Consider the following 20,395-nt stretch of genomic DNA (forward strand, 5'->3'; position numbering starts at 1 on the left):
GCTGCATTCCAAGCATAACGAGAGACCGCTCGCTAGGCTACAGGCTCAGCAGGCTCGTCGTCACAAGGCTGGGGATTATGCGAGACTCTGCGGGCGACTCGGTTGACATCGCCTGGCTCCCCCCTCTCACTGCTGCACCACCCGCGCTCTGGCTGCGCCGAGAGTGCCCGCCCCCAGTGCACAGCTCGCACAAGGTCCCGCACAGCCCACACAACACCCGCCCTGCGCCCGCACTCGGCGAGGCCCCGCCCACGTCCGTCCATGAGCGTCCTCTTTGTCGAACTCGCCAACCCTGACGCCGTGGACGGCACCGCGAGCGCCCACTTGGCCCGCAACGGCGTCATGATCAGGGCCGACCAGTCGTACGAGGTGCGCACCCTCTCCCTCGTCTCGCTCGAGGTCGGGTCACTCAACCGCACACGGCGAGCTAACCTCTCCCCTCCCCCCTGCCGCACCCTCGCAGGCCGCCCTCGCTGAAGTTCGAGCCCACTGGCGCCTCAAGGACGACCTGTACACCTGCTCGTTCTCGCAGCGCCGACCCGGCCGCCCTCGCCCCATCTTCATCGCCCCGTCCGCCTGGTCTCTCGTCGACCCGACCATCGACCTCGAGCTGGTCGTCATCCCGCTCAACGTCAAGGCCGAGGGCGACCGCAAGCAGAGCCCGGCCGAGCGCATCGGCAGCGAGCCGGCCGAGGGCAACCTCGTCCCGCCGACGGCGTCCCAGGCGACGAGCAACGGCGTCGCGCCCGCCACGCCGAGCAACACGGACGACTCGGACTCGGAGGTGAGCGACAGCGACGCCGAGGTGGCGCCCGCACCCGCACAAGCTCTCGACGCGTCGGCTCGTACGGTCCGTCGCGACTTCCTCCACTTTCCGAGCCGCTCTCAGTTGGCCTCGCAAACTGACTTTGACGGCCTTCCTGCAGCCTACTACGTCAATCGTCGAGGCCGTCTCGCCTGCACCCGGCCCTGTCGCCGGGCCGTCCGGCCTCGTCCACTCGACGCCGGGAACCGCACACGGCTCCGACCGCGACCGCTCGCCCACCCCTTCCCCGTCCAACCGCTCAGCGAAAGCCAAGCTCCGACACCTCATCGAGCAAGCCGAGTGCGCCGAGACCCGCAGCTCGTCCCCCATCCCCTCGGCCCGACCTCGCTCGCGCAGCTCGACCCCGCCGAGCCAGCCTCTGAGCCGCAGCAGCCTCGAGCACAGCATCGAGAGCCACGCGTCGTTCCGCATCGGCCTCGACGACGGCGGCAACGTCGCATTCGTGCCGCCGTCGCCTCTGCCTCGCGGCGAGCCCGGCCCGTCGTCGAGGTCCAAGGGCAAGCAGCGCGCGCGCTCGCCCTCGCCGCGCGAGGAGGCCGTCTCGTCCCCCGTCGAGGCGCTCAAGACGCTCAAGCGCTCGCCGTCGTCGCTCGAGGGTACGCCGCGCAAGCGCCTCCACCGCGCCCCGTCGCAGGCCCGGACCGCCACCTTACCTCGCATCCGCTCGCCCTACGTCGCCGCCGCGGCCGCCGCCGCCATGCAGGCCCCCTCGCCCGGCCTCTCGATCACCGACTCGTCGTCGGGCCGCAACTCGGGCCCGTCCGGGCGCGCCGCACCTCGCAAGAGCCACGCCGACAAGCGTCGCGAGGCGCTCGCCCGTCCCCGAGTCGCCGTGCCCGACACTCGGCGCAGCAGCCGGTTCCACTACTACCTGCGCCTGCCCAACTGGCCCGTCGCACCGCGCAACGAGGGCCCGCTCTAGCCGACGTTCCTGTACAAGCAGGGCGCGCGCGGCGACGTCACGCTCGGCCTCACGCTCCAGTTCGTGTTCGAGGCGGCGGCGAGGGCGACCGGGTGGGACGTCGAGGACCTGCGCCTCACATTCTACTCGCGGTACGCGTGCGACGAGCTCGAGCTGCGGGACGACGACGACGGGCGGGCGGCAGGGACGGCGGCAGCGGCGCCGCCGAGGACGATCGTGTGGGGGTTTGACGGCCTGCTCACGGGTTTCCGCGACCTCGAGGAGATCGGGCTCAGCAACGGCGACGTTGTCGACATCGACCACGTGCCGTACGACCCGAGGCGGGCGTACTGGGACGAGTCGTGACGGGCCCGGACGAGGAGAGGGACGTGCGAGGACGATGCAACGCTGTGGACATTCGTGACCGACTCGACGACTACAGAGGGACAAAGAGAGAACGAGGAGAAGTGCGAGGAGAGAGAGAGAGAGAGACGAAGGGAGAACAACATGAACGAGAGCGCGAGTGCGACAAAGCGGGACCACCTCCCCTCCTCCTTCTCGTCCTCCTCAGCGCCTGCCGCCGCCCTTGGCCTTCTCTGCCTTCTTGGCGAGGCGCTCCTCCTCGCGCTTGCGCTTGCGCTCGGCCTCCTCGGCGCGGAACAGCTCCCTGTGGATGCGGCGCAAGGTGAGTCGGGCATTCTCGAGAACGAGGAGAACAGGAACGACGAGGACGCACATCTCGGCCTTGGTGCGGCGCTTGCGCTTCTGCTTGGGCTCGCCGTTCTCGTCGAGCTCGGCCTTGCGCTTGCGCGGTGCGGCCTTGGGCTTGGCCGGCGCCTGCGGCTGCGGCGTCTCGGACCCGCTCGCGGCCGGCTGCTCGTCGTCGTCGGCTGCCGCAGCCGTCTGGTTGACGTTGGCGAAGAAGGACATGCCGTCTGTGGAAAAGAGAGAGAGAGAGTCAGTGTGGGGCCGAGAGAGAGAGAGGGGGGAGGAAGAGGAGCGCACCTTCGTCGTCGCCGTTGTCGAGGTCGAGCCCGGGCTTCTCCGCCGCCGCCGCCGCCTTCTCGCGCCGGTTGTGCTCGCGCTGCTGCGCACCCTTCTTGCCCTCGGCGCTCTTCTTCTCGTCGAGGCGCTTGCGGCGCTCCTCGGCCTGGCGCAGGCTGTCCTCGAGCTCGTCGTCGTTGAGGAGGAGCGACACGACCTCGTTGGCCTTGGCCGGGCCCTCGCTCGGCGGCGCAGCGCCCGACGAGCCCACGACGGCGTCCTGGACGAGCTTCTTGTTGCGGGCGAGCTGGACGATGCGCTCGTCGACCGTGTCCTTGGTGATGAGGCGGTACACGGTGACCTGCTTGGTCTGGCCGAGGCGATGCGCTCGGTCCATCGCCTGCGCGTCGTTCGACGGGTTCCAGTCCGAGTCGTAGAAGATGACCGTGTCGGCGGCCGTCAGGTTGATGCCGAGGCCACCGGCGCGCGTCGACAGGAGGAACAGGAAGAGCTCGGGCCTGCAACGGTGGAGCGTGTCAGTATCTGAGTCGCTCGGTTTGAGAGACTTGTAGAGAGGAGAGGAGGAGAGAGAGAGACGCACTTGGTCTGCCAGTCGGTGACCATGTCGCGACGCTCCGAGATGGTCGAGCCGCCGTCGAGGCGCAGATACTTGTGCTGGCGGAACGCGAGGTACTCCTCGAACAGGTCCATCATGCGGGTCATCTGGAAGTAGATGAGGCACCGGTGGCCCTCGGTCTTGAGCTGCGTCAGAAGCGCGTCGAGTTTGGCGAGCTTGCCCGAGTCGAGGATGAGCTTCTGCAGCTGTGGCACCTGCATTGACGGCAGCGGCAGCTGCGTCTCGTCCGACGCGCCGAGGATGCCCTGCGGCGAGAAGCCGGGGAGCGCCGACTCGAACTGGGCGATGGCGGCCGGCGACTCGTGCGACGACGCCGGCAGGCCGAACACGGCGCCGTGGAAGAGCTCGTCGAAGCGCTCGTGCGCGTCGTCGTAGGCGTACGAGCGGTCGTTGCAGACGGCCGTGATCGGCGGGGCGACGGCGGCGTCGTAGTAGAACCGGGCGTCGGGACGGGTGAGGGGCGAGGTGCGGCGGTAGTTCTGCTCGACCTCGGCGAGCGGCGTCAAGCCGAGGCTCTGCCACGCCGAGCTGCGAGGGAGGGACGAGGGCTTGGACGGGATGTGGAGGTGGAAGGCGGGCGTGTCGTCGTCGTCGTCGAGGGACCTGCGGGACGTCGCTCGCCGGTAAGGTCGGGTTGGGAAGGCCTAATCGAGGGACAGGGGAGCGGGGACGCACGACTCGTAGAAGTGGACGGCCTTGGCGCGCGCTTGTCGCTGTACGGCATCGCCGAGGCGGAGCATGCCGTGCGACGAGACGGCCTTGTACAGCTCGCCCGGCGAGTAGCCGAGGCTGCGGGCGAAGCCGAACGTCGAGTCTGCTCAGGCACGATGACAAGGGCGTCAGGACTCGGCGAGAGGAGAGAGAGAGAGAGAAGGAGACGTACTGTTGTTCTTGAGCGAGTGCTGAACGTAGTCGGGGCGCCAGATGTTGAGGAGGCGGTCGAGGTGGAAGCTGTCGAAGCCGGCGCGCGAGTCGGGCCCGGGCACGTGGAGCATGCCGCCGTCGCGGTACAGGGTCTTGGGGATGACGTACTCGATCTTGCTGTGCGTCGCGTACGGGACGTCGAGGAGGTCGGGGTCGCGCATGATGCTCGCCGTCTGGTTGAACGTGGCGAACGCGAACGGGGCCGTCACGTCGGCGCGCTCGAACAACTCGGGGTGGTTGCACACTTTGCGGAACTGCATGATGAGGTTCATGAGGCGCTTGACGCTGTCGTCGTCGCTGAGCGACGACGCGCGGGCGACGAGGTCCGTGATCGAGATGTTCTCCTTGAGCGTGCGGTACATGGCCTTCTGGCGCGGCGTCAGGTCGCAGTACAGGTCGATCTCGATCTGCAGGAGGTAGGGAGGGGCAAGGTGTCAGTGAGTGGGCCGGTGAAAGACGTCCTCGGGGAGGGAAGAGGGGTTGGGGACGCACCTTGTCGCCGAGCTCGTTCTGGACGTTCTTCTTGATGCGGCGGAGCATGAAGGGCTTGAGGATCATGTGCAGGCGACGGAGCTGGTGCTCGTTCATGGCGCCCTTCTCGCCGACGCTGTTCTCGACGTCCTTGGAGAACCACTCGGAGAATTCGTCGTGGTTGTCGAACAGGGACGGCATGATGAAGTGGAGGAGCGCCCACAGCTCGTGCATCGAGTTCTGGATCGGCGTGCCCGTGAGGAGGAGGCGGTTGCGGCACCGGAAGCCGAGGAGCGTCTTCCACCGGGTCGACGACGACGACTTGATGGCCTGCGCCTCGTCGAGCACCATGTACTGCCACTTGACCTGGTTGAAGTACTTCTCGTCGGCGACGGCGAGCTGGTACGACGTGACGACGACGTGGAACGGCGCGTCCTTGTCGTACACGATCGACTTGCGGTTCCAGAACTTGCGCAGGACGGCGCGGTCCTTGGTCGTGCCCCAGTACGGGAGCGCCTTGAGGCCCGGGACGAACCGCGTGATCTCCTGCTGCCAATTGTGGAGCGTCGACGCAGGCGAGATGACGAGGAACGGGCCCCAAATGTTGTGCACCTCGGCGAGGTAGGCCATGAGCGAGATGCTCTGGACCGTCTTGCCGAGACCCATCTCGTCGGCGAGGATGCCGTTGATGCCCTGCTCGTACAGGTTGGCGAGCCAGTTGAGGCCCTTGAGCTGGTACTCCTTGAGCGTGCACGCGAGCATCTTGGGCTGCTTGACGACGAGGCTCTCGGTGTCCGGGTTCTGGAAGTTGAGGTCGTCACCGTCAAAGTCGAGCGGCGCGTTCGACTGGGGGGCACTGCTGCCGTCGAGCGCGGTGCCGTTCTGCTGCTTGGCCGCCGCGTCGAACGCCGAGGCGGCGAGACGAGCCTTGTCGACGGCGGCCTGGGCGTTGCGGCGAGCGTGGATGGCCGCATTCTCCTCGTCGTCTGCGTGCGCAGGAGTAGGTGCGAGTCAGTCGCAGGGACGAGGAAGGCGACGAGGGAGGGGCAGGAAGAGGGGACGGACCCTCGTCAAAGTCGAGTGCGCGCAGCTCGCCGTCCTGGACGTCCTTGGCCGCCATCGCCGCCGCGAGCGACGCGCTCGGCTGCACAGGCTCGGCCGGCTTAGCCTCGGCGGCCGTGTCGGCAGAGTCCTCGGCCTCGCTCGCTGCAAGGAGGGCCGGCAAGTCAGTCGAGGGCTCGAGAGAAGGAGCGAGGGGGAGGCGGCGACGCACTCTTGATCTTGCTGCCGACAAAGTGCGAGTAGAGCTCGGTCTGGGTGATGAGGAAGTTGAGCTTGCGCGCCTGGCGCTTGGCCTCGCGGACCTCCTCCTCCTTGCGCGCCTTGTCGAGCGCCTCCTTCTCGGCCTTCTTGCGCGCCTCGCGCTCGCGCTTCTCGTTGCCCTTCATGAACATCATGAGCTCGCGCATGACGCGCTTGCCGCGCGTCTGGACGTCCTTGGTCGGCTTGGTGCGGGTTGAGGCACGCTTGGCCTCGCGGGCGACGATGGACGACAGGCGCTTGGCGAAGAACAGGCGCGACGTCGTCGACTGCTGCGCGACCTTGACGACCTGCGTGTCGGCGAAGGAGGAGCGTCAGACTCGCAAGGTCGAGGGAGGGAGGGAGGGAGGGAGCAAGGAGAGAGAGCCGGGGCGGACCTTGGGGATGTCCTTGCGCGCGATCTGCATCCACACCTTGCGCTCGAGCTCGTCGATCGGCTTCTTCTGCTTGACCATGTCGCCGCCTTGGTCCTCGGCGAGAAAGTCGCCGTCCTCGTGCGGCGAGCCGTGCCGCGACGCACCAGGCTGCGGCACGACGAGAGGCTGGCCGGCAGCGTCGTAGTACTGCCCGTCCGGGCCGGTGTAGGCGCCCGGCGGGAGGACGAACGGCTCGGGCGCAAACGACGAGCCGCGGCGCGAGCTGCCCTTGCCTTTGCGGCCCTTGGAGCCCGGCGCGTCAAACAGGTCGCCGGCGTCGTCGTCGTCGTCGAGCTCGTCGTACTCGGCGTACATGGACGAGAGCGCGAGCGCCGCGTCCTCCTCCGGGTCGCCCGTGCCGTCGAGCGGCCGGCGACGCTTGCGCGCGCCGCGGCCCGTCGCGAGCAGCTCCTCCTCGGCCGCCCGCACGCGCTGCGCCGCCTCCTCGCGCTCGCGAGCGAGCTTTTCGGCGAGAGCGCGGTCCTCGGCCTCGCGCTGCTCGGGCGTGAGGGCCGCTTTGCGCTCGGCCTCGGCGAGCTTGGCGATGCGGGCCTCCTCGGCGCGCAGGCGGCGCTGCTCGTTGTCGTGCTCGCGCTTGAGGCGGTCCTCCTCGCGCTTCTTGCGGGCCGCGTCGCGCTGCTTGCGCAGGCGCTCCTCCTTGTCGACCTCCTTGCGCTGGCGCTTCTCGTCCTCCTGCGCGGCGCGCTGCTGGGCGAGCGCCTCCTCGCGGGCGCGCACCTCGTTCTCGTGCTTGATCTCGACGGCGCGGATCTCGCGGCGGGCGCGCATGGCCGGGATGCGCTGCGCGGTCATGTCGACGGCGCGAGCGGCGACGATGAACTTGCGCGACGCCTCGGCGTCCTCGACGTCTTGCTCGACTTGGCGGCGGCGCGCGTGCAGGTCGGTAATGTAGGCCTGGAGCGGCTCGCGCCAGATGTGGGCCGTCGCGCGGAGGAGGCCGTCGCCCTCCTCGTCCGACGGGTACTCGTCGTCGCCGCCGCCGTTGGCGCCGATGCCGACCGACCCTCGACCGCGCGACGGCGAGCCGTACTCGTCGTCGTCGTACACCTCGTCGTTGTAGCGACGGGGCCGTGTCGACTGGCGCAAGGATGACTGTGTGAGGACGAGGGTTAGCTTGAGTGCGCGGGCGAGAGCGAGAGAGGGGTGAAACCTTAAAAGCTTTAAAAGCCTTATATATTCTTTTTTTTCTTATAAAACTTAAAACCTTAGAGGCTATTTAAGTTGCTGATTTATATTAATTTTATTGTTCAAACATGAGAGCTTAGTACGTGAGGAGGCCGCCGTTGGCGCCGGTGGGCCCGTCGAGGAGCCGCGAGAGGGACGACATGAAGAGGGGTCCGAGGGTCAAGGCGCGGTGTCGCAAGGTCGAACGAGCTGTTGGCGAGCTAGTCGAAGTAGTCGCGCTGCAGGGAGAGGTACGAGGGGCGGCAAGGTGGAGGCGAGGGAGGAGGGGGGGAGGAACGCGGTCAGCGCGACGGAACCCGCGGTGGGGGGAGAGCGAACGGCTCGAGGCGACTCACGAGCTGGCTGGGCAGGCTGCGGTGACTAGGCAGGCTGGACCTGGCAGGCTCGAGTGGGCGCGCGAGCTGGGCGAAGGCGGGTCGGCGTCGTCGTCGGCGGCGGCGCGCTGGCGCGGGTGGTGAGGCGGAGGATGGACGAGGGGCGGTGGTGGTGCAGGCGTGGGCAGGAGCGCACTCGAGCGAGGCAGCACTTGACTCTGCCGGTGCGCAGCGAAGCTCTCGAGCGGTCCAGAGCCCGCGTCGTGCGCCGCGCCCCTTGCCCGCCGCCGAGCGACTCTCCGCTCTCGCTTCCTCTCGATTTCAGTCGCCCCTCCCTCGGCCGCACGCTCTTCTGCAGTCGAGACGGGCCCGTGCTCTCCATCTTCATGTGCGCGCTCGAAGCACTTGAGCGGCCGCTGCTCGAGCCTCTCGCGCCTCCTCCCGGACCCGACCGCGTTCGAAGGAGAGGAAAGCTGGCACTGCTCGGGTTGCATAGCGTACAGAGGGCACAGAACCGAGGACAACATGGTCGTCGTGCGACAAGCGAAGAAGGGAGAGGAGAGGGAGGGGAGAGAGCTCAACGACCGCGAGCGAGGGCACCTGCGCAGGTTCGGGGGCCGAGGTCAGGTTCACGAAAGGCCGGCGACGACGAGGGAGAATGAGGGGACGCACCCTGCGAGCGCTTGGGGTCCTCGAGCTTGATCACCTTGACCTCGTCGCCCCACTTGATGCTCTGCGGGCGTTGACGAGGAGGTCAGATCCGGCTCGCCGACGACGGCTCGACAAGGGAAAGAGAGAGGAGACGTACGCTCATCTCTTGCGGCGTGATGAGGATGAACTGCGTCCGGTTGGCCGTCTTGGCCGTGTCGATCATCATCTTCATGGCGATGCGGCGGTTGACGGCGTCCATGAAGACGTCCTGCAGGCGGCGAGGGGGACGAGGACGGGTCAGGCTCGTGCGCCCGCGACGGACGAGAGACAGAGTGAAAGAGTGGACGCACAAACTCGTCGAGGCAGCGCACAGGGCAGCCGACGCTCTCCCACAGGGTGAGGAGGAGGCAGATGGTCGAGAACGACTTCTCGCCGCCCGACAGGCTCTTGGTGTCCTTGCGCTTGGCCTTCTTGCCGTCCTGGCCCTCCTCCTCGGTGCGGATGCTGATGGTGAGCGCCGTGTCCTCGTGGCTGAACTTGAGGTTGCCGTCAAAGCCACGGTTCGACAGGTGGACCTTGAACTGGGTCCTGGCGCGCATGACGAGGTGCGAGCGGAAGTCGGCCCAGCGGCCGATGCGCGTGTTGTAGGCCTCCTTGAGCGCCTGTCGAGGGAGGGGGCAGGTTGTCAGTGAGTGGACGGACCGAGTAAAGGCCGACGAGAGAGATAGGGAGGACGAGAGGGGGAGGAAGGAGAGGGGACGCACCCCGACGAGGTTCGCCAGCTCGTTGACCTGCCGCACCGCGTCCGTCGCCACCTTCTTGCGGATCTCGAGCTCCTCGAGGATCTGCTCGATCGAGGCGCCTTGCCGCTTCTCGCGCTCCTTGAGCGCCCGCTCGACCGTCTCGATCTCCTTCTGCAGCTTCTTCGACTCCTTGTGCTTGCCCGCCGGCGGCCGCTCGCAGACGGCGCTCGCCTGCTCCGTGCGCTCCTGCGAAAGTAGGGGAGAAAGGCCGAGTGGGTCAGGACGAGGAAGGGCGACGACACTGAGGGAGGACGGGGAGGGACGACGAGACGCACCTCGCAGAGCGCCTTGGCGTCGACGACCGCTTGCGTGTACGTCTCGACCTTGCGCTTGACGCCCGCCATCGTCTTGTGCACCTGCTCGATCTTGACCTTGCAGTTCTGGATCTCGGCAATCTGTTTGTCGAGCGCTTTCTGCGGGTCGGCGACGACGACGGGTCAGGGGTCCCGGTCTCGCAGGATACGGTGACCGACCATGAGAGAGAGAGAGAGGGTGCGCACAGCCGTCTGCGCGATGAGGTTCTCGTTCTTCTTGATCTTGGCCTCGAGCCGGACCTTGGCCTCGACCGCCTCCTGCGCCTCCGAGTCGACCGCGTCGCGCTCGTTCGCCTCGGCGCCGGCCGTGAACTGGGCGATCGCGTTGTCGAGCTCCTCCTGGCTCTCCTGCGCACAATGACGACGAGTGAGCGAGGCGGCGAGGGCGAGAAGGAGGGGGGTGGGCGAGGGAGAACGGGACGCACGCGCTTGTTCTCCTGCAGGGCGGCGATGTTGTTCGGCTGCTCCTCCTCGAGCTTGGCCGTACAGTCGCTGATGACGCGGTTGAGCTGATGCGTCCGGTTCTGGGCCCGCTTGAGGTCGTCCTGCGACACGTGAGGGGGCCCGAGCGGCGTGAGCGGCGGATGCTGGCGATGCCGGCCGTGAGAGCGCGAGAGGGGGGCGCACCTCGGCCTGCTTCTTGCGCGCCTGCGCCGCCTTGCCCTCCTGGCTCTTGGACACCTTCTCCTGCTCGTGGTGCTGCAGCTCGGCGCGGGCGGCGGCGAGCTCCTCGTCGAGGCGCCTGCGGACGACGATGAGCGTAAGCGCCGTCCCTGACGCAAGGGAAGGAAGAGAAAGAGAGCCCGACGCACCGCAGAACACCCGTCACGTCTTGCTGAAGCCTCGGACCGCCGGTCCAGTTCTTCATCGTGCTCGTCGCCGACCTCCCCTGGCTGTGGACGAGGGGCCGATTGTCAGTCACCCGCCCGGTCTCGACAGCGAGGCGAACAGTCGGCCGCACTTGATCGACATGCGGAACGACTCGGCCGAGTAGGCGGCGTCGACGTTGGACGGGTTGGTGCGCATGAGCGTGTCGCCGTCCGGGCGGAAGGGCACGAGCGCGGCGCGCTCGATGCGGCTGCTGACGACGAGAGCTTGCAGGACGAGCGGGTGCGTGATCTGCAGTAGGAGGAAAGGGGCGCGGTGTCAGGGCCGAGGACGAAGGAGGGGGCTCGAGAGGGTCGAGGAGAGAGGAGCTCACGGTGCAGGCTCGGAGGATAGTCAAGATCGAGTTGTCGGGCTGCCTGCTCGCCATGTCGGCCGCAGCGGTTGCGTCAAAGGACTGCGTGATGATCGGCGTGTTGTGGTCGCTGTTGGACGAGGGCAGGGAGGAAAGGGAGGGGAAGGAAAGGCGATTCAGCTTCCCGCCTGCCTCGAGCGGCGAGGGAGGCTCGGCGTACAGGTTGTAGGTGCGGTGCATGCGGCGCAAGCGCGTCGCGTCGTCGTGGTAGGTGCAGATGTAGGCGTTGAGCGTCGCGCCGAAGAACGACTCGAGGACGGCGGCGTACTCCTCGTGGTCGAGCTTGACGAAGGTACCGATGGGCCCGATCGGCTTCTCGCGCCAGCCACGCTCCTGGTTGATGGCCCTGAGAAAGTCGGGCGTCCTGTCGCCGTACGCGAGGATGTTGTTGGTCGCCGTCCGGCGCGTAAAGTGGATCCGGCCCTGGACGTCGTCGACCTTCTTGCGCGCCGCCTCGATCGCCGAGCGGATGTTGTCGTACTCGCCGGTGATGCCGAGGAGGAGCCCGGCCGCGTCGTCGGCAGTGCGGCGCGACTCCTGGATGCGCGCGGCGAGCTCGACAATCTCGGCGTTGGCCTGGTCGATCTTGTCGCGCAGAGGGCGGCGCTCGGCCTCGAGGTCGCGCGACAGCTTGGTCTCCTCGGCCTGGATCTGGCGCTCAAAGTCGGCGATCGTCTCCTTGAGGCGCGACACCGTCTGGCTCATCTGGCGCTCAAAGTCCTGCGGGCGGCGGCCACGGTGAGCTCGCGGGTGTGGTGACGAGAGGGCGGAACGGCTGCGAGGGACGCACCTTCCACTTGCGGACCCGCTCGCGCTCGCCCTTGATCTTCGACTCGAGCTCGGCGGCCTGCGGACGCAGCTCGGCGACGATGGCCTGCATGTCCTGGTCGACGTCGCGCAGGTCGCTGATCTGCGTGTCGGCGGCCGCGATCTTGGTCTGCGCGACAGGGAGAGACGTCAATGACCGACGACGACGAGTCGAGCAGAAGAGGAGAAAGAGGCGCGCACCTCCCACTCGGCGAGTTCTGCCTCGCACTGGGCGAGGTCGGCGCGCTCCTTCTCGACCACGTTCTCGCCCAACGTGATGCGCTGCGAGGCGACGCGAGCGTCAGGACTCTGCGTCGTGCGTGCGAGGGGCTCAAGAGGCGAGAGAGGGGCGGCGCACCTCCTGGATCTCGTCGACGAACGACCACGCGAGCTGGTTCTTGAGGGTCGTGAGGCTGCCCTGCTGCTCGATGGCCGCCCTCGCGTCGTGAGCGCGCTCTCGGGCTTGACGGTAGGCGTCCTTGAGCTCGGGAAGGACCTCCTGCTTGCGCCCGAGCGCGTCCTCCATCGTCTCGGTGTTGCTGCGGATCTGCTCGTACTCCTCGGTGAGCTGCGCGAGCTGCGTGCCGCGCAGGAAGAACTAGACGAGGAGGTACACGAGTCAGGACCTGCGCTCGAAGAGTCGAGACCGAGCGACGCACGGTGTACTTGTCCTTGGGCGACGCCGACGCGAGGAACTGGCGCGACTGGTCCTGGGTGAGGACCGTCATCGGGTTGTCGACCTGGATGTTGAACGAGTCGACTGCGACGCGTTGAGTGTCAGTACCCGACGTCGCATCGAGAGGGAGAGGAAGGCGGAGCGACGCACGGATCGAGTCGAGCGTCGCCTTCTTGTTGTCGACCGTCTTGCCCTCGTGGTTCTTGATCTTGTACGTGCCGCCCGTCTTGTTGAGCGTGCGCTCGATCGTGATCGAGTCGCCGTAGATGTGGTGCTGGTACGCCTCCTCGCCCTTGTTGGCGAGCGTGACCGCGCAGCGAGCGGACCTGCGAGGCAAGAGGGCGGGTCAGCCTCGTCCTCGACTCGGCCGGCCGGCGGAGCGGGACACACGCCTTGCCCTCCATGATGAGGTCGCCACCTTTTCCGCCGCGGTTCTGCAGGCGAAGGCGAGGGTCAGGGCGGGAAGGCGAGGGGAGAGAGAGGTCGGGACGCACAGTCGCCTTTGCGTTGCCGCCGAGCGCCATGGTGATGCCCGTCAGGATGGCCGACTTGCCCGAGCCGTTGACACCGATGAGGAAGTTGACCTGCGGGCCAAAGTTGACGGTCGTGTGGGCGTGACACTGTGCCAGGGAGGTCGAGAGTCAGTCCTGGCCTCGTCGAGGAGGGAGCAAAGGGTCCGACTCGCCATGAAGCTCTGCAGGTCGACCTGCTGGATGACGCCGGCTTCTGCGATCTTCTGCTCGGGCACACCCACACGCAACAGAGTCAGCGACTGCGCTTCGGCGCCAGAGAGGGAGGGGAGACAGGACGGACCGAAGGGCGTGAGCTCTGCGTCTGCTGCAAGCGGGCGACCTGGCGGCGCGTCTCCTCGTCGTCAGACATGTCGGCGTCCTCGTCGTCATCGTCGTCGTCGTCCTGCGCGCCTGGGTCGAAGTCGACGTCGCCGTTGCGGTCGCGAGGCGGGGTCGAGCGAGGGAGGGGCGAGGCGGTGCGACGGCGCTTCGGGGACGACTCTGAGTGCGCGTGGTCGCTGTCGGTGTGCTCAGAGAGCGCGTGCTTGGCCATGGCGAGCGTCGCAAGGCTCTCGAGCCAGATGCAGCCGGTGGTTGGAGGGAGATGAGGAGCTGTCGTGGACGCGAGGTGGACGCGTCCCTCTCTGTGCTCTCGCTCTCTCTGGGCAGTCTGCGAGGCCATGGGTGTGTGTAACTGGCTTCTGTCGTTGCAGTACGAGCGCGTCTGCGCTTCCTCGCCGCCGTGATGCCGCTCGAGCTCGCCTCCGTCCAGTCGCCGAGCACCGTCGGCGCGCACTCTCGCTCGAGCTGTCCGAACGGCGCCTGCACTCGCGCTCTGGGGCTCAGAGTACTGGCTGGAGGGGGAGACAGGCGCGGACGAGGGCCACATGGGCTTCGGGCGAGACGGCGGACGCTGACACACTTGAGCCCGGCCGGCGGAACCACGGCGGAGGAGCCGAGGAGCAACGACCTCGCGCTTCGACGCCTCCCTCACCCACAGCTCGCTCGTGTCTGCTCTCGAGTGCTCCTGCCTGCTCGGCACCGTCAGCTTCGACCAGGCGCACCACCGCACCTCCACGACACCGCGATCCACCTCGTCCTCGCGCCCTCCAACACCGACGTCCACAATTGGACTCGCCGCCGCGCAGCCGCATCGCAGCACCGCCCTGCCCTCGGTTAGACCTACCTCGTCCAGCACCAGTGCGTCCAGTCTCGCGCGCCCTTGCGACCCGCCGCCGGCACTCACCTCGCCACCACACAGCCCTGCCGGTTCGTTCGCCCCACCTCCACCCAACTTCGGCACCCGCGCACCACGCGGTCAGCTCCAGCGCACATGGTCTCGCCCGCATCGTCCGTCACTCGCACCGAGACGCGCGACGCCGCAGAGCAGGACAAGGTCGAGCGAGCGAGCGCCTCGTCGTCGTCGTCGTCGTCGCAGCCGGTCAAGGTGGGCCGTGCGCCGCCGTCTGCTGCCGCGGCCACGACGGCGCCCGTCCCGGCCAAGGGCGGCATCGAGGACGTCCTTCCCGACACCAAGGACCTCAAGGCCAAGGACACGCACGTCATCAAGAAGAAGCGCTGGTGGCTCAAGGAGCCGCGAGCGCCGTTCGCGTCCTTCGACGACGCGCCGCTCATCCCGCTCGTCAACGCCAACTGGTTCTCGCGCATTACCTTCCTGTGTGCGTCCCCTACTTCTCCTCTCTCTTCCTGCGACGGCGACACTGACACGGCCTGAGCGCACGCAGGGATCCAGCCGATGCTCACGACGGGCTACCAGCGCACGCTCGTCCCGACCGACCTGTGGAAGCTCCACGACGAGTTCGAGGCGGGCTTCCTCGCCGACAAGCTGATGGCCAACTTTGAGCGTCGGCGCCGGAGCGTCGAGGCGTGGAACAAGGCGCTCGAGGACGGCAGCTACCAGCCGTCGGCGATGCGCAAGGCCTGGTGGTCGTTCGGCAAGCGGTTCGGCGGGTCGGGCGACGGCAAGCGCAAGGTCGGCATGGCCCTTGCTATCTCGGACACTGTGCGTCCCTTGCCCCTCCTCCTCGACGTGCACGTGTCGCCGCCACAGGGAACTAACCTCGTCCCGCCCGCCCGCAGTTCTTCTGGACTTTCTGGTCGGCCGGCGCCCTCAAGGTCATCTCGGACGGCCTCCTCATCACGTCGCCGCTCGTCACGCGCGCCCTCATCACGTTCGGCTCGGACGCCTACTACGCCCACCGCGGCGTGCCCGGCTTCGAGGCGCAGCCTATCGGCGTCGGCATCGGCCTGTGCTTCGGCCTGTGGGGCATGCAGATCGTGTCGTCGCTGTGCCTGCACTCGTTCTTCCAGAACTCGGCCGGCACGGGCGTCCTCGCGCGAGCGGCCCTCATCACGTCGCTGTACCGCAAAGCGCTCGTCCTGTCGGGCAAGGCGCGCACGGTCATCACCAACGGTCGCCTCGTCAACCACATCGGCACCGACGTCAGCCGCATCGACTTTTGCGCAGGCTTGTACGTGTCTGTCCCCCTCTTTCGGTTCTCGCGACCGCGCCTGACCTCGTCTTCCCTCCTCCCCTCCTCCTCTCGACTTGTCGCACCTCGCCGCTCCTTCTCGAGCAGCTTCCACATGTCCTGGACCGCCCCGATCCAGCTCATCGTCATCATGATCATCCTCCTCGTCCAAATCGGCCCGTCGTGCCTCGTCGGCATCGCCTTCCTGTTCCTCATGATCCCGCCGCAGAGCTGGGCCATGAAGAAGATGTTTGGGTACCGGCGCAAGGCCATGGTGTGGACCGACAAGCGCGCGAGGCTCATCGGCGAGCTCCTCGGCGGCATGCGCGTCCTCAAGTTCTTCGGTCCGTCCCTCGTCCCTCTTTCCCGCGCCGTCACGAGATCGTCCCTAACTCCCAAACGTGCAGCATGGGAGATCCCGTACCTGCAAAAGCTCCAGGAGTACCGCGCCAAGGAGCTCGCCCAGGTCCGCTCGCTGCTCATCTCGCGTGCGGCCACCACCGGCGTCGCCATGTCGTGCGTCCCTCTCTCCCTCCCTCCTTCCTCTCTCTTTCGTCTCGGTCCCCCTGACCTCTCCTTCACGTCGACTCGCAGGCTCCCGACGCTCGCCACCGTGCTCGCCTTCATCACGTACGCCAACACGGGCCATGACACGACGGCCCAGAGCATCTTCACCTCGCTCACGCTCTTCCAGCTGTGCGTCTCCCTCCTCTTCTACTCTCCCTCGGCGACTCGGCGACATAGACTCACTCTGTCCCTCGCTCGCGCAGTATCCGCATGCCTGTACGTCCTCGCCGAGCGACCTTCCCAAGTCGCCCGAGCTGACTCTCGCTCGCCCGCAGCTCATGATGCTCCCGATGTCGCTCTCGACCATCACCGACGCGCACAACGCCCTCGGTCGCCTCACCGAGGTCTTCCTCGCCGAGGAGCGCAGCGCCCCGTTCGACATCGACCCGAGCGCCAAGTTCGCTGTCTCGGTCGTCGACGCCGACTTCCAGTGGGAGTCGACGCCGCCCGACACGGCGCCCAAGTCGAAGAAGGAGCAGGCCAAGCTCGCGGCGCAGGGCAAGAAGGCGGCCAAGGTCGCCAAGAAGGAGCGCAAGGAGAAGGAGAAGGCGGCCAAGGTCGAGCTCAAGCTCAACGAGAAGGGCGCCGTCGACCCGGAGGAGGCGGCCCACAGCGGCGACGCGACGGCCGACATCCCCGACGACGGCAAGCTCGACCCGACGACCACGCCCGAGGAGGCCGAGATCCTGCAGCTCCGCAACGTCAACCTTCGCATCCCGCGAGGCCAGCTTTGCGCTGTCGTCGGCGCTGTCGGGTCCGTCCCTCTCTCTCTCTCTCTCTCTTTCTCTCTTTCTCTCTCGCCTCGATCGTCGCCTTTCCTGCTTACTGATGCCGCTCTCGTTGCAGGTCGGGCAAGAGCTCGCTCCTCCAGGCGCTCGTCGGCGAGATGAAGCGCACCCGGGGCGAGGTCACGTTCGGCGGCCAGATCGCCTACGCCGCTCAGCAAGCCTGGATGCAGAGCTGCTCCCTCAAGGAAAACATCCTGTTCGGCCGGCCGTACGACGAGGCGCGCTACCGCCAGGTCGTCCACGACGCGTGCCTCGAGGCCGACTTCGACATGCTCCCCTACGGCGACGAGACCGAGATCGGCGAGAAGGGCGTCACCCTGTCGGGCGGCCAGAAGCAGCGCGTCAACATCGCCCGCGCCCTGTACTTCAACGCCGACATCATCCTCCTCGACGACCCGCTCTCGGCGGTGCGTCGGCGCCCCCCTCTTCTCCCTCCTCCTCCCTCCTCGCTCCCCTCCTCTCCTGCCCTCGACGACGCTGACTCTGCCCCCCCCCCTCTCTCGCAGGTCGACGCGCACGTGGGCAAGCACCTGTTCGACAACGCCATCCTCGGCTCGCTCGCCGGCAAGACGCGCATCCTCGTCACGCACGCCCTGCACTTCCTCCCTCGCGTCGACTACATCATCTGCCTCGAGCACGGCAAGGTGACGCAGGAGGGCACGTACGCCGACCTGATCGGCGACAAGGAGGGCGCGTTCAGCAAGCTCATGGAGGAGTTCGGCGGCGACCTCGAGGACAAGAAGGAGGAGGACGAGGCCAAGGAGGAGGACGCGATCGAGGGCGAGCCCGAGGCCGACAAGAAGGCCGACAAGCCCAAGGCCAAGGCGCTCATGCAGGAGGAGGAGCGTGCGACGGGCTCGGTCTCGGGCGCCGTGTACCGCCACATCTTCACCCTCGCCAAGGGCTGGTACACCTTCCCGGTCCTCCTCGGTTCGATGGTGCTGCAGCAGGCGGCGCAGGTCTTGAGCGGGTACATCCTCGTGTGGTGGCAAGAAGAGTACGTCCCGCTCGCCCTCTCTCCCTCTCTCTCCCTTTCCCCTACTTCCTCAGACTTTCCTCGAGACTGACTCGCCCTTGCCCACCGCTACAGCTCGTTCGACCAGACGATGGGCTTCTGTGCGTCGCCCTCGTGTCCCTCTTCCCGCTCGCACTCGAGCGGTCACTGACGAACCTGCTCGTCTCGCAGACGAAGGCCTGTACGCCATGTTCGGCGTCCTCCAGGCCATCTTCTCGTTCGCGATCGGCGTCGCGACGACCCTCATCGGCTACAACATCTCGCGCGAGCTCCACTCGGCCGCCATCACGGGCGTCATGCGCGCGCCGATGTCATTCTTCGACACGACGCCGCTCGGTCGCATCATGAACCGCTTCTCGAAGGATATCGACACGATCGACAACACGCTCAACGACAGCTTTCGAATGTTCGTATCTACTCTCGCTGGCGTCGTCGGATCTGTCGTCCTCATCGCAATCGTCCAACCTTGTCCGTCCACCCTCTTCTCTCTCCTTGCCCTTCTCGAGCGGCGTATTGACTTGCTCTCTCCTGCGCGCAGGGTTCCTGCTTGTCGTCGCCGGCGTCCTGTGCCTCTACGCGTTCGCCGCCCGCTTCTACCGCCAGAGGTGCGTGCGCTCCTCCCCGCCCTCAGCCTTGCCCTCCTTGACTGATTCTCTCCCCACCCGCAGCGCTCGAGAGCTCAAGCGCCTCGACAACCTCCTGCGCTCGTCGCTCTACGCGAGCTTCAGCGAGAGCCTGTCGGGCCTGACGACGATCCGGGCCTACGGCGAGACGGACCGTTTCCTCGCCCAGACGTCCGCCTACCTCGACCTCGAGGACAGGGCCTACTACCTCACGGTGCGTCCCCTCTCTTTCTTTCTGTGTGTCGAGGACGAGAGGAGGCCGCCGACTGACCTCACCGTCGCCTGCGCACACAGGTCATCAACCAGCGTTGGCTCGGCCTGCGGCTCGACTTTTTCGGCACCTGTTTGACGTTCGCGGTCGCCATGTTCGGTGTCGGCACTCGCACGTCGGTCTCGCCGTCCAAGACCGGCCTGGTCCTGTCGTACATCCTCACGATCTCGTCGTCATTCTCGTGGATGGTCCGCCAGGGTGCCGAGGTCGAGAACGACCTTAACTCGTGCGTCCTCCTCCCTTGCCCGTCCAGCCGTCCTTGTCCCTGACTCTCCTCTTTGTCGTCGCAGGGTTGAGCGTGTCCTGCACTACGCCAACGAGCTCGACAAGGAGGCGCCCGCCGTCATCGAGGACTCGCGTCCGCCCGCCGAGTGGCCCTCGGGCGGCGCCATCGAGTTCAAGAACGTCGAGATGCGCTATCGCCCGGACCTGCCTCCTGTCCTCAAGGGCCTGAACATGAGCGTCGGTCGCGGCGAGAAGATCGGCGTCGTTGGGCGAACTGGCGCAGGTGCGTCTCTCTCCCTCTACTTGCTCTCCTCGTCCAGCTTCGCGAGCTCACTCTGGTCCTCTCTGCAGGCAAGTCGTCCATCATGCAGACGCTGTTCCGCATCGTCGAGGTCTCGGCCGGCTCGATCGAGGTCGACGGCATCGACATCTCGAAGATTGGGCTCTCGGACCTGCGCAAGAAGATCGCGATCATCCCTCAAGATGCGCTCTTGTTCAACGGCACTGTCCGGTGCGCTCCCTCTCTCTTCTCTCTTTGCGTGTCCAGCCTGCCGCAGTCTGGCGAGCTGACCCCGTTGCCTTCGCCCACCTCGCCCACCTTTCCTTCTCGCCTTCCTCTTTCGCAGCACCAACCTCGATCCTTTCGGCGAGCACGGCGACGCCGAGCTGTACGACGCCCTCAAGCGTGCGTGGCTCGTCGACCGCGACCAGCCGATGCCGGTCGCCGGAGCGCCGGCGGCCGCCGCGACACCGACCTCGAGCCGGTTCACGCTGGACCTGGTCATCGAGGACGAGGGCCAAAACCTGTCCGTTGGAGAGCGTAGCCTCGTGTCTCTCGCGCGCGCGCTCGTAAAGGACTCTCAGATCATCGTCCTCGAGTGCGTCCTCTTCCGCTTGTCCTCGCCTCGGGCCCTCGCTCACGTCCATCTCTTCTCGCCCTCGCAGCGAGGCCACCGCGTCCGTCGACTTTGCGACCGACTCACGCATACAAGCGACGATCAGGTCCGAGTTCGAAAAAAAGACGGTGCGTCCTCGGGCTCTCTCGCTCGGATCCCTTCCCGCTCCCTCGACTGACATTCCTTCTCCCTCCTCGCCCTGCAGCTCCTCGTCATCGCGCATCGCCTCCGCACGATCGTCGACAGCGACCGCGTGCTCGTCATGGACGCCGGCGCCGTCGCCGAGTTCGACACGCCGCTCAACCTGTTCCGGGCGCACGGCATCTTCGCGGGCATGTGCGAGCGCAGCGGCATCACCGAGGCCGACATCGTCGGGACGACGTTCTCGTCGGCGCCGTCGGCGATAGAGCAGGAGGAGTAGAGAGACCGAGGAGGACCGAGACGCAGCATTCCTTTCTTCTCTGTTCGCTTGTAGGACTCGCAGCTCTGCATCATGTATCTAGTTTCGCTCTCTCT

At 67.0% G+C, this 20,395-nt stretch overlaps 4 protein-coding genes across 4 annotated transcripts; 2 read left to right on the forward strand and 2 right to left on the reverse strand.

The window, feature by feature from the left end:
- Positions 1–261: 261 nt before the first annotated feature.
- On the forward strand, positions 262–2,152 carry RHOBADRAFT_51330 (uncharacterized protein; the record flags this gene model as incomplete). Its single annotated transcript, XM_018415779.1, has 4 exons — positions 262–369; positions 464–850; positions 927–1,718; positions 1,770–2,152. The coding sequence occupies 4 exons, from the start codon at positions 262–264 to the stop codon at positions 2,091–2,093; spliced, it is 1,611 nt and encodes a 536-aa protein (XP_018273532.1). The 3' UTR covers positions 2,094–2,152.
- On the reverse strand, positions 2,115–8,387 carry RHOBADRAFT_51331 (uncharacterized protein; the record flags this gene model as incomplete). The annotated part of the gene is made up of 11 exons (XM_018415780.1): positions 2,115–2,394; positions 2,464–2,662; positions 2,733–3,229; positions 3,313–3,951; positions 4,024–4,162; positions 4,232–4,679; positions 4,765–5,729; positions 5,809–5,949; positions 6,017–6,353; positions 6,441–7,592; positions 8,346–8,387. The coding sequence occupies 11 exons, from the start codon at positions 8,385–8,387 to the stop codon at positions 2,295–2,297; spliced, it is 4,659 nt and encodes a 1,552-aa protein (XP_018273533.1). The 3' UTR covers positions 2,115–2,294.
- A 76-nt stretch (positions 8,388–8,463) lies between these two features.
- Positions 8,464–13,555, reverse strand: RHOBADRAFT_51332 (uncharacterized protein; the record flags this gene model as incomplete). Its single annotated transcript, XM_018415781.1, has 22 exons — positions 8,464–8,599; positions 8,672–8,732; positions 8,808–8,918; positions 9,001–9,312; positions 9,415–9,639; positions 9,729–9,866; positions 9,954–10,115; positions 10,193–10,312; positions 10,395–10,509; positions 10,580–10,660; positions 10,729–10,886; positions 10,969–11,077; positions 11,168–11,727; positions 11,798–11,944; positions 12,016–12,096; positions 12,173–12,412; positions 12,474–12,574; positions 12,641–12,816; positions 12,881–12,924; positions 12,985–13,110; positions 13,197–13,226; positions 13,304–13,555. 22 exons carry the CDS (start codon positions 13,553–13,555, stop codon positions 8,577–8,579), a joined length of 3,372 nt encoding a protein of 1,123 aa, XP_018273534.1. The 3' UTR covers positions 8,464–8,576.
- Positions 13,556–14,614: 1,059 nt separating this feature from the next.
- On the forward strand, positions 14,615–20,392 carry RHOBADRAFT_24011 (uncharacterized protein). Its single transcript, XM_018412624.1, has 20 exons — positions 14,615–14,681; positions 14,748–15,025; positions 15,103–15,494; positions 15,603–15,838; positions 15,902–16,010; positions 16,089–16,194; positions 16,316–16,618; positions 16,736–16,815; positions 16,908–17,256; positions 17,356–17,846; positions 17,940–17,965; positions 18,036–18,332; positions 18,403–18,469; positions 18,533–18,701; positions 18,782–18,984; positions 19,049–19,266; positions 19,335–19,494; positions 19,610–19,861; positions 19,929–20,007; positions 20,085–20,392. The coding sequence occupies exons 2-20, from the start codon at positions 14,759–14,761 to the stop codon at positions 20,298–20,300; spliced, it is 4,020 nt and encodes a 1,339-aa protein (XP_018273535.1). The 5' UTR covers positions 14,615–14,681; positions 14,748–14,758; the 3' UTR covers positions 20,301–20,392.
- Positions 20,393–20,395: the final 3 nt, after the last annotated feature.

The sequence above is a fragment of the Rhodotorula graminis genome, assembly GCF_001329695.1.
Source record: "Rhodotorula graminis WP1 unplaced genomic scaffold RHOBAscaffold_2, whole genome shotgun sequence".
In the NCBI taxonomy this organism is placed as follows: Eukaryota; Fungi; Basidiomycota; class Microbotryomycetes; order Sporidiobolales; family Sporidiobolaceae; genus Rhodotorula; species Rhodotorula graminis.

Excerpts from the sequence above, each read along its gene's own strand:
- RHOBADRAFT_24011 (XM_018412624.1), top strand. The coding sequence starts at position 14,759 with ATGCTCACGACGGGCTACCAGCGCACGCTCGTCCCGACCGACCTGTGG. Across the intron at positions 17,966-18,035 it reads CGACCAGACGATGGGCTTCT|ACGAAGGCCTGTACGCCATG; the intron begins GTGCGTCGCCCT and ends CTCGTCTCGCAG. Across the intron at positions 18,702-18,781 it reads ACAGGGCCTACTACCTCACG|GTCATCAACCAGCGTTGGCT; the intron begins GTGCGTCCCCTC and ends CTGCGCACACAG.